The sequence below is a fragment of the Dermacentor variabilis genome, chromosome 6 (assembly GCF_050947875.1).
Source record: "Dermacentor variabilis isolate Ectoservices chromosome 6, ASM5094787v1, whole genome shotgun sequence".
NCBI classification, from domain to species: domain Eukaryota; kingdom Metazoa; phylum Arthropoda; class Arachnida; order Ixodida; family Ixodidae; genus Dermacentor; species Dermacentor variabilis.
Genome location: NC_134573.1, coordinates 27,505,545 through 27,517,572, shown reverse-complemented (window position 1 = coordinate 27,517,572; position 12,028 = coordinate 27,505,545). Strand labels below are relative to the sequence as shown.

The following is a 12,028-nucleotide window of genomic DNA, read 5'->3' as shown; positions in this document are numbered from 1 at the left end:
TTTCTCTTATATAAACAGCCTATTACTAAAAAATCAGTAACAGTGGAGGTCTTCAAGGATGCTTTATGAATCTAAACTAATTCAGTGTTTACCTTTAGCACCCCTTTACAAGCTATTCAGTTAACTTCCAAAAGCTTTCACAATAAATTTTAGTCACTAGGCTTATGGTCTACTTGCTTTCCTGCTAGTTTACCTAGTCTGGAGTTAAACATCACATATCACCAACTTGGCTGCGTATCAGTTATATTGCAAAATTATTATTAGAAATATTTTTTTTTCTTCAGGTTCTGACACCACAACCTGGACGACCTTTCCATATCAACGCTCATCAATGAAAACCGTCTCACCTACCTTTGCCATGAAGCACCGCCACATCAACGCTGTCATCACGATCGAACTCGTGGAGGGCCTCCAGAAGCTGCTGCGCGGCTGCCACATTGAGGCAGTTGCGCTTCTCGGGCCGATTCAGCCCCACGAGAAGGATGCGACCTTGCTTGTCACACACAACAGGGCAACCTGCATGCGAGATTGGCCAGTTTGTTTGTGCAGTGCATTCATTAAGCATCCTCAAATTCAAATCATTTGCTAAGTCATGAGGATGTATGTGAGCTGGTGAATGTAATACAAAACTGCACTCATGGCACTGTGACCAATAACAACAATGCCTTATGCTGGCAGCCATGTCGGAAAATATGTGATGATCACTGTTCGAGTAATTAGTTTGCCTTTTACTGCATAACTTTTTCATTTATCAATACTAATAGCACTTCTGGTGATGTAGGCAACTGTAACAATCATCACACTGCAGTAGGAAATTTGTTTTGGCATTGCACACAATTTATTTTGCAATGAAACAGGTATGTCGCAAATTTGCAACATACCACAGGGGATGAAAGTGTCCAGGGCTTGCGACCGAACTGCACCGTGCGCCACCTGCCAGGATCAGCCGCGCAATCATCTGCTGCGTTCGAGACTGCTGAAAAGCGCATGCACAGACCACGCTTTCGGGTAGTCTCGGAGGCAGATGATAGCACAGCTGATCCCGGCAGATGGTGCAGTGACGCAATTCGGTCGATGCTCGCAAGTTCTGGGCACTTTTGTCCCCAATGGCACATATGTGGCTAAATTTCTAGAAGAGTAGAAAATGTGGTTTCATATAGAAATACATTATCTTTTAGTGCGATCAAGGAGGAACCAATTCATCTTGCTTGTTGAACAAAGCTGGGCTCCTCACTTTGAGCACTATTGCCCATGTAACACAAGAAAACTTTCATGACGGCTGCTTTCGACTTCAAGGTGCCCAGTTGTGTGAGGAAACGCACGCTCATTTGTAAGTGTGATACAAAAGAAAGCAGCTATTCTTGCACTTTGAGCAAGGCTAGGCAGTGCCTCCTCTATTTTTCTGTGCCTGGGAAATGGAGCGGAGAACCAAGGGGACCGGCCGTCGGCTCTAGTACGGCTTTTCGCCGCCACGCGCCGCCACTGGAGTAGGATCGTCGTCGCTCACGGAAATGCAGGGCGCGACTCTATTTGCAGCTGTTAAATGGTTGAACTTTCGACTGTATTCGCATTGTTTCAAGTACAATCAAGACTTTTGTAAACACGAACCCTGCAGCACTTGTCGCTCTGGGCAACCAGCCTATTTTAGAGGCATGTGTCGTTCGTGGCTATTACTGTTCGATGCGCTTGCGTGTCGTCTGCTGTGCCAATACGGGAGCGCGTGCCAGTTGAAATCCAATGCGTGGAAAAATGTTCTGTCGCCGTTATGTTCACTTATATGAAAGTCGATATTTGAAAGCAGTGCTTGCCACCATATCATGGGAACGCTTGGACGCTGAAAGAGCCCCGGTGCGTCCTAACGTCTACTCGTGTAGCAGACTGCATGCAAGCCGGGAGTTCATGCACTAAATGGCACGTAATTTCGTGAGACTGCTCTACAGCAAAACGTGAAGCCGTGTTCCCTTCTTAAAGTTTTTGAGAATTACATTTGTTGCCACTGCAAGGAAGCCACAGCTGGCGTCAGAAAATGAGGAGCTGTGCCGTGTCATTTAGGAACTCAAAGCAGTTAAATCGTGACGGTGCAAAAACAAACAAAAACAGCGCGTTCTGCCGTGTGCTTCTGCAACACATGAAGCTCTGCAGAACCTGCATGCAGACATTACTCTGCAAATAGAGAGGTTCATGTTTTCAATATTAACGAGTTGCGAGCTATGGCTCACACTACATTTCAATGCCATTTCCATTTTACCATTTCAATGGTGGAAATAAAAGCATTTATTGCGGACGGAAATTACCACATGTCATTGAAGCGTATGCCACTCTCACAGTTTCGCGTGCTTTCGCGAAAGGGGCTTTCTTACAAAATGTTTAACTGCGTCGAGCCTATCAGTAACATTGAAGGCGTAGTTGCAGAGGAGCAGCCTCAGGAAACGAACCGATAGGAGGTTCATGAGCTTAAGACTGTGCTCGTTTCTGTCATTGCTCTTGCACTTTAGCAACTTTGAAGAACAAAGAGCTGGGACGGCGTACTCCACTAAGGTAGTCAGTGGCTTCTGCAAGGTCTGGTGCTCCTGCCGGGCACGGTCAGCAAAATCTCTTAAACAGTCCAGGAAAAAGAGAAGTTGGTCCGACGGGTAGAGCAGCCCACCTCGATGTTGGCTCCGAGTGAGCTGAAAGAGCGGCTGGTTGCTCACCGGCTTCGTACACAAAGTAACACCATTCTTGCAGTCAATATGCTCGCCCACAACCTTTGCAATGTAGCCCCGCGCATAGGCGGTAGCCGAAATCTGTAGCAATGACAGCTGCTGTGGCAAAATTCTGGTATTAAGTCTCTGCAACGCCAATCTTGCTCTCGAGAGCTGGGGCACTGCTTGCACAGTCGACATCAGGGGAGGCATTGAAGCTGAAGCAGAAGTTGGTTGTGCAGAGGAAAGTGCATCATACAGTATGTGTCTCGACATTGCACCACATTCTTTGTTGGCAATATTGGAGGCTGCATTGGACGCAGCAATCCCGGTCTTCAGTAGCTTTTCGAGACCTGACAGTGCAGCCCGAACGTCCAACATGTCGTTGCACCCGGTTGGCATTCGCAAACTTCCAAAGAGTGATTCAACTGGATCGCTGTTGAATTTTTGAGAGTACAAAAGAAAACTTCCCTTCCGTCAACAGATATCTGATGCATGCCACTGTCGAATAGGTGGTTAACAGAATTGCTACATAAGGTTCGGCTGTGAGGAATTCATGGGCATGTCCAGATCTTTTCTTTAATGTCTCCAAGTACATAGGAAAAGTGACCTCAAGCCATTCAAGCCGCAGATCAGCACTGTCGTCAAATTGACGGCCATCCGAAAAATTTTGGCGTATGTGCTGCGTCGATGACATCGTGAAGCACGAACCACCGATAAACGTTCTTCATGAACGTAATTGTTGGGCCTGCCGCTGAAAACGACAACGCACAAGTGTGTCCAGCCTGACCCTTGAGATGTTCCAAGGCAGCGGTTACACTTGGAGACATGAGCTGGATGGCTCTTGCCACGTTCATCTTTTCTATGTTACTCAGATAAAAGTGCTTCCTGCTTAAAAACCGAACAGGCTTTCCAGACAAGCCTTTCTGCAGTTCGTAGAGGTCTTTTATGTGTGAAGCAGAAATCTCACCTTTCGGGCCAAAGTCACACGATAGAAACTGTGACCTCACGTTCTTCAGCACATGGCACGGATCAAAGCTAATGAAAAGAATCCTGCTGCGATCACAGGGGTGCTCAATCCGGTAGGTAAGCAAGCCATTTCCAAGCAGTTTTATGCAATTCACGTTCACTTTATGATTGTCCGTGACAAGGCGAACAATCCTAATCCCACAAGCTTCCACTTTTTGCATGACGAAAATCAGCAACTTGTGGAGTTGGAGGCCTGTTAGCCCTTTTGTAAAATAGTAGGCAACTGGAATTTGAAACTTTGTTGTCAATCCACTGATGACAAAGCACAGGAGTGAATTGGCTTAGACAAGGTCACCGTTTTGCTCTTCCACCCCAATGTCTACTTGCCCAACAAAGCAGTCACGTTGCTTGTTGTATTGCAACTTCTGCTTTACCCTCATCTCTTCAACGCTGAGCGAGCAGACCTTTGATTGTGGTTTGTCAAAGTTTTCGGCTTCACATATCAGCCGAGCTTCCACCAGTTTGCTGAAGCCGGTCTCACCACTTGTAGTTCCAATATAGTTGGTTAGGGTCTTCCGGTCTGGAAGCTTCAAAAGCATCTCCCCTCTACGTTTGTAGGCTTTCATTGATAAATGCCTCAGTACCACATAATGTCGAGTAGTTTCTTCAGACCAGGTAGGCCTTTTTTTCTTGTAATTGGTAATTTGGTCCACGAGAAACAATGCTGAAGCCTCTTTCTCTGCTGCTCTTTCTCTAATGTAGGAAACGTCTGCAGTCAAAGAATCCTCCTGCAGCTTCTTGAGCTTCTCTTTGTACTTGTCAATGGTCTGATGTCTCAGTATCTGGCTTCTCAGATCTCTTTCTTTTCTCTTCCATTTGGCCTTTTCGGTAGTGAGCAAAGCAGAGGCCGAATTGCTATCCAGAGGCCTGGACACTTTTGTCACGGGATCGACGCAGCCTGGTCCGCCCTGTGCACGCATTCATTCTGGCACTGTACACCATGATTGTCTCTTGTTTCGCAGGTAGCGCTTGTAGTGTCCATCGGCTCCGATTCTTCAGCTTCGGGACCTGATGTTACCAGCATTGCACATGAAAGTGGTCGCGAGGCAGCATGGCTACTGGTGCAATCATTCGTTGACTGTACATTCGCAGCATGGTCACATTTAGTGATACTTGCCATGCTTCGTTTAATTGTTGCCTACGGCTGCAAACGTGAAGGGTAGTCTGCAAAGACTGATGGAACTGCATCCTTCTTGAGCCGCCGTTTTTTTCCTTCTATGAAGTCTTCTGTTCTGAAATGGCGGCTGCATACTCTAGTGTAGTTTGAAGCTGTATTAGGCGACCAATTACCCCGCCTAATTACTGCAAGCCACCTCTCGCGTATACCAGCGGCAGCTGGTATTTCGTGGAATGACAGCCCGACAGTCTTTTTCTTTCCGTTCGATTTGCACAATGGTACACAACAGTAAGACATACTGAGGTATGCGGAACACGTGCTTGCAAAATCCTGAAAGAAGAACAATACGAATTCAAAGTTTCGCACTGTTAGCGCGGCCGGACAGGCTGCATGTGCAACACGTGCGTGCAAAAGCCAGAGAAAAAAAAACGAATACAGTAAAACCTCGTTAAACCGCACCCGCTTAAACAGTAGTTTCGGTTTAAAAGTAGTAAACTCAATTCCCCGACTCAACGGCCATTGAAGATAATGTATTTTGTATCCGCATAAACAATACCAGCTTATTGCGTACGCATCGGTAAAAACTTAGCGTTTCCACTTTTCGTCACGCAAACACGGTGGTGCGTCGTCTCCATTGGGCGGCCCAGCAGAACAACGAGCCTCAGAGATCGTTACAACGGCCTCCAAGCGCCCTGTGCGTTTGCACGTGAAGCCGCATCAACATCAACATCATTTCGACGCCGTGCCGGAGCAGCGTTTTTAGATCTCTTTCAGTTTGAAAGCTCCGGCGCGCGGAGTGTCGCCTTTCTCTTTCCAGCCGCGTGGTGGCGCTCGCCACAGTGTTTTCCCGACCGGCCCGGTCCATCCCTATCGTCGCCGCCATTGCAGCCGCCTTGTCGAAGTAGCAAGCAGTGGTTTTTTTCACGTGTGCGTGTTTACGCTGTGTGGTACAGTCGTGAATTTCACACAAATATTCCGACTGCTTAGTCTGTACACACCTATAAAGACCGGTCTTCGTGGAAGTGTGGAGGGTGCACCGAGTGCTGTGCTTGTAGGTGTTCAAGACACACTGAAGAAATCGAGAGAAGCACACCGCTGTAAGCAAGCACACCTGCATGACCTGATTGAATCCAGCATTCTTGAGTTAGCCTCTGAACCTAATGACTTGCCCCAGCACAGTGGCAGTGACCACATTTACTCCAAGGGAGAAGTAGATGAAAGCACCTCCTACTACTTTTCGGGCTATGTGGTGCATAAACTCAGCAAGAGTACAACATGCCCTTCCTGCATAGAGGATATCAACTCTCCAGTGCCAGTTGTTGGCAGTCACTCATACCTCACGGTGTACAGGAGCTTCAAGCAAGGCTGCCTAAAGCACCTTACCTTAGAGTTTACAAATATTGTAAACAGAGCAGTTTCAATTTCATTGAAAGAAGGCCCACTTTCCGCGGATATGTTTTGGGAGGTGTTGGACGAGTTGTAATTGAGAAACCTTGTGCGGCTTGGATGTGCAGAGCATATGGCCTCTTTTACATGCCAGGTGTTGAATTTTGTCATAGTTACACGCAAGCACTTCTACACGAGAGATGTGAATCGCCGGCTGGAAAGCAGAGAAAAAGTCACCATTGCAAATAAAAAAGCTCGTCTTCTGTAGGCATTCCTTCCGTGTTTCGCACCAGGTGTGTCTGCATTCAGTGTTTGTTTGTGTGCACTTAAATAAATGCTCAAAGTGAACGTGAAAAACCCTGCTCGCTGTGCTGTGCTCTGTACGTCGGTAACAGAGCGCAGAATTTCGTGACTGTTCTAGAAACAGAACGGAACATGGCTATTTTAAATCGTCTTTTATGGTTCGTGAACTATTCACAATAACTATTGATAGCGTTACGCCAACAGGCACTAAACTATCCAGGATAAACATCGCAAATACGATGCGATAGATAAAGCGGGAAGCAAGTAAATGATCGCAGTTTTTCGCGATCTTGCTTCAGCCTGCTCTTTATCTCACCCTTACTGCTCAGGCCAAACAGTTATTTAACCATGAGACTGAATTCAGTTTCTACGTGACAACTAAAAAAAGGCCAACAAATTTGAATTCTGCGCATCCGGCGGAGATGGCTGCCGCAACCGCTGCCAAGCGCGAGCTCTCCGGGCCGACAGTGACAGCAGCGCCGCATGGCGAGTGGAAACGGAAGGGGGCCGCTTTCTCGTGCGCGGCTCGTTGGGAGCTTGCAAACTGAGAGAGATCTAAAAACGTTGGTGCCGGAGAGCATTCTGGCGTCGTGCAAGCGAGGACTCGCGTCATGCCGAAGCTCGGATAAAAAAAGACGCCGGGTGTTCAGCATAGAAGAAAAACTAGACATCGTCCGTGCTATCGAACGTGACACGAAGAAGTCAGCGCTGGCCCGCGACATGGATCTGCGATCTGCTTTTGACTACAGTGTGTGGCATTTGGAATGCGAAGTTGCTCGGCAGCGCTGCTGCGACCGCTAAGAGATGTCGGCTACGAGGTTCGACTTTTCGCCATCGTTGCCCCTGTTGTTGCCGAAGTGTCGACTAGCGACAGCACGGGCGAGTCAGGCCCGACAGTGGCATAAGCTGCGCGCTACATCAGCCTCATGAATGCAATCGTCACAACGAGAACAGGGGCGCGATAACGTAACTCTTCCAAACCAAAAGTTTTCCGAACTCCGGCAATGAAAAAGGCGCCCCGGGACTTATGCAGCACTACTGCGCGCGTGCACGGAGAATACGTAACGCCAACGAGGAATCTGCCGTGCGAGCGTTTGCCGAGAGGAGGGGGCTGGCTGAGAAGCTGGCACGCAGCTGCCGCTGTCGTCGTGCTAGGCCGCCGCGGCATCAAACGAAAATAGCACTTATGTCGCGCGAAGTTAATAAATACTGCATGTTTTTTCTCCTTTCATCGCACTCTCTCCGAGTTCCGTTTTCTACAGGTAAGTGGGCGATCTCATGCTATTTCGGTTAAACAGAACTACCGTTTAGTACGTACTTTTTCCGAGCTCCGGCCGACTACGGTTTAACGAGATTTCACTGCACTACAAAATACGAATGCAAGTTTCGCACTGTCAGCGCAGCCGGACAGACTGCATGCGGAATACGCACCGGCAAAAGCCTGAGAAAAATCGGAATGCTGTCAAACGCAAACACGAATTCGTCAGCTTCGCATGAGCTTCGTACTGCACGCGGCCCGTCAGCGCCAGCTTAATATCCTACTCACACAGCGCGGCGGCGACGCGGGCGCCCTGCGGAGAGCATTCGCCCAGGCACTGAAAAAATAGAGGAGGCACTGGGCTAGGCTGAACACTTTTAGCAGTTACTCGTGCGGATTTTTTTCAACCGGAAAACAACTTGCACCACTGCCGCTTTGCCACCAAAGCACCCAGTGCCGGTCAGGAAATATCTAATGTGTGTTTAAACAAAGCATTAAAACTGTGCAACGATTCTTGATCTCTTTTGACATCTTAAGGTGTATACGGTAGCAAAGGACCCATTTTTAATGCGAAGGTATTAAATGGCTCATGAGGCGGAAAATCCGGCATTGTAGGCGTCAGTGTGACCACACAATGGTCCAAAGAGGCTACAAAAGCTCAACCTTTGGTAAGAGTCGAACCCATGACCTTTGGTGTTAATTAAGGCGATGTTAATTAGGGCACAGTAAAGATAGAGTTGATTAAGGCACACAATCCCAAGATTTTCGGTTGGGTTCAAGCCCACAACATCTGGTGTAATTAAGGTTAAGTTAATTGAGGCACTCAAACCCTTGACCTTTGGTGAGAGCTGAACCAAGAACAAGAACTAGGTGTCCCAAGAACTGGTTACTCAACGACTGAAAGAGCATAGGCATCGCACATTGGTCGCAATGCTTTTGCATTCATCCGTGCAAGGACAACTAAGCGTCCCTTGAATTTTCTTCATTTGGGTCACTTCCTCCACTGATTCATTGTTCAGTCTTCCTCCTTTTTTAGTTACTTCTTTCCCTCCTTAAACAGTGGTCTAGCAAAATTCATATTAAGCTATGTCATAAGGGGGAAGGGGGGCTTTTGTGCAAGTCTACTACAGTTTACTATATTTCTCAGTACAGCACAAGTGTTTACTCGATACACGTCTCACAAAAACATTTCTATATGTCGTCATGTCCATACATGTTCGAGTACCAAAAAAAGGAACTCTCAGTAGGGTCAGCACTGCTGCCGTGCAAGTTGCTGTCTTTGTTGTCACATGGCAGTCCCTAGTCGCAAAAGCGTAATCTAGTTTGCCCATTCTGTGACATAGAGAAAGCATGATGCACATTGTTGCATTTTGGAAACAGCAACTGTCTGCCACTGCAAACAAATTATTGTGATATAACAATGCTATAGTGCTACTTACTCAATCAACAAAATATAAGACAGTGAGTAAAAACATTTTTTTTACTTCACTCTGAAATTCGGTTGCAATTTTCAAAATACCTAGATCACTGATGGCGCACTCATGCTTGTCTGGGTTTAGCTTTCACTACTGTGGTATATGAGACAAGAAATTATTGCACAACATTGGAATCTATGTCGCAGAAATGCAGCAACATGGAAAGAAAGCTCCAAAAGCCGGAAGCAATTGATTTGACTGCTGTTCTTGCTATGTTGTAAATATGCAACATTGCGCAGTAATGTGTCACTAATTAATTTTTTTATGCCACTTGTGGAAATTGCTGAATGCACACTTAGTAAGAATCCTGAGAGTAGCACCATTGTCTGATGCTACTCACAGTAAAACTCTGTCACAAATTGCATTCGAGTTCCACTTTATACTGACCCATGTTCAACAAGGAGGCATTTTGAGAAATTTTTCACCAGATTACCAATGTATCTCTGTGCAAGAACAGTGAGGGATGCCACAAAGCTGGTGCAAGTCTAGCAATCCCTCAGAAGTACAAACTAAAAGCAAGTCTGTTGGAAAGCTCAACCTCGACTACTGTGTGCGCCTTAATTATCAGCTGCATGCAGTGCACACCTGCTCGCATGTGAGGGGGGCAATTGAAAAGCAGGATTTTGAAACAGGATTCTACCAATCACTCTTAATGCAAAGCATTCTTGTCTGACTCAACGCAGTTCTTATCGTGTGTCTGGCTTTTTTCATGAAGCAGATGGTAAAAAGAAAGTGCCGTTTGGATAGTCATCGTACATGACTTGTGCACAAATTAAATTAAAGGCTTTGTGCTACAAAATTGCATACAATTGCATAACTAACCATAACAATTTGCCTTTTGAGAATTAAGTACTTTGCAACAAAGGACAGGCACCCTTGCTCTAGATATCAGTTCGCAATTCTAATAGTGCAAGGGTCCACTTGAGTGTTGTCTTGCTCTGCTCTGGTTGCTCCCTGAATGCTCGTGAGACGCACACTGCAGCCACTCTGCCCTATGTGCGTGCAGATTTCTAGAGAAGCACATACCCAGTGCTACTTGCTGTGTGTGACACAGACACACACATATATATCATTTGAAAAAAGTGCAGGCGCACGTAGAAAAGCAAAAGAAAACATTTCATTTCGACTTTGGGCCGGGTTCCGGCCTTCATCAAGAGTGTGATTGCAAGCACACAGAGTTGACCACATAGTCAGACAGACCCACAGGATACACACGTCGCAAGAGCAGTAACCATTTGCTGCAGAACACTTGCATGATGACTCACAACGACCATTCTCTACCATACCAAGTGCGTCATGTAAGTATCAAGTGGAGTTGAGTGCCTCATTTTTCGAGTCCACGTATTGCAACCTGTGTCTCTATTGTGACATCTTCAGCCCCACACCTGTACATTTTGGCTGTTGGGGTGCCTCGCCTAAGCAAGGAACGCTTTGCGTTCCTTGCTTAGTTTCTTTCTGCTGCTGTCAGCAGGCGGCAACACATGTATGTGCCAGGGCCGGCTTTTCAGACGCCATTTTTCCCATAGGCAAAAAGTTTCTAATTTTTGTCTAAGGAAACAGGCGACTAATCCTGCCAAGTGTTATAATAAACGAAGTCAACGACAAAATGTGATCGTTCTGCAAAATTTGAGCAAGAACAGTGCAGCAGTGAGTGCAAAACCTTTTTTTGAACACGCGCAGCCAAATATGCAGAACCGTGTATATAATTAATGGATACCGAATTGCCCAACAAGAAGCCCTTCTATGCTTCTTTCTTTAAGAACTAAATTATGGCACACACGATTAATTTCGCAGCATTGTTCTAATTTTATTCTTCCTTAATCTTCCTCAACGTTGCGGCCCACAGAATTCAATCGGTAAATGTTGCTTCCTTGTAAAGAAGTGTTCCGTCTGTTATTTCGGTTCGAGACATTACGGACTTCAGAATCACGAGAGTCGCCACAAACACTGCAGCCGATTCTCGATTCGATTCCTTTCCTGTCACAGCCGGCCGATATCGCGCTGAAAGCATACGTGGGCAGAGCGACGCCTGGACCACTGACAAATCGTTATTTCAGCCACAGATCAGCGCAAAGGCACAGGCTTGCGGACTTGAGTCCATTGGCATAAGGACCAATTTATAGCTACTTCATACAGGCGAAACAACAGTGCTCACGCTTTGTCAGTACCGCAAACCCCTGTGACATGGGCAGTATCACCTTTTGCACCCCTGCGTGCTTGGGACAAACGCACATAAATGCATGCATAACAACCGTATCATGCTGGTATTGAGAAGGGCAGCTAGCTCATCAGTAGATGGCGCGTATTTCGAAAACCGACCGCGCTAAGATTAAGAGTGCGGTACTTGCGTCACTCGATGCACGAGCTTGCCACGGTACTGTTCGTAAGTAACACATCACAGTACTTTGAAAGGGCCGGCGAAGTGCTTGCATGTTTCTGATGTGCAAGCGAACACACACTGCTATTCAAAGGCTCAAGCGCAGACGCAGACTACGAACACTCATAAACCACGAGGCAACGCCCTTAAACGCCCTGCGACGGCCGCGCCACCTGTAGCGTCGAAAGCGCAACTCTGGTACTGATAGTAGGCACGGAACGTAGTTTCCGTGCCTACTAGGGCGCCCCTCGCGACGGCGAGCGCGGAACCGGCAGGATACGCCAGGCCCGCTTGCGTTAGGAAAGCCTGCATGTGCACTGTTTCGCGCGTAGCTGTTGCCTTTTCTAAGCAATGCCGAAGTGCAACCCGGGCTGTTGAGTAGTGGGCTGCAACAGCACG

General features: G+C 47.0%; 1 protein-coding gene across 3 annotated transcripts in view; it reads right to left on the bottom strand.

Annotated features, from left to right (window-relative positions):
- The window catches only part of LOC142584702 (putative enoyl-CoA hydratase), a 78,875-nt gene extending 67,094 nt beyond the window's left edge, over positions 1–11,781 (bottom strand). For 2 of the 3 annotated variants that reach the window (XM_075694905.1, XM_075694904.1), the window contains exons 1-2: positions 11,408–11,519; positions 352–516 (exon numbers count right to left, since the gene is read on the bottom strand). In XM_075694905.1, the coding sequence (XP_075551020.1) occupies positions 352–516; positions 11,408–11,498 (256 nt within the window). In that variant the 5' untranslated portion in view covers positions 11,499–11,519. Of the gene's footprint in view, positions 1–351; positions 517–11,407; positions 11,520–11,596 lie in introns of those variants that run through there. The other variant, XM_075694906.1, reaches the window with a different exon arrangement.
- Between the last annotated feature and the right edge of the window lie 247 nt (positions 11,782–12,028).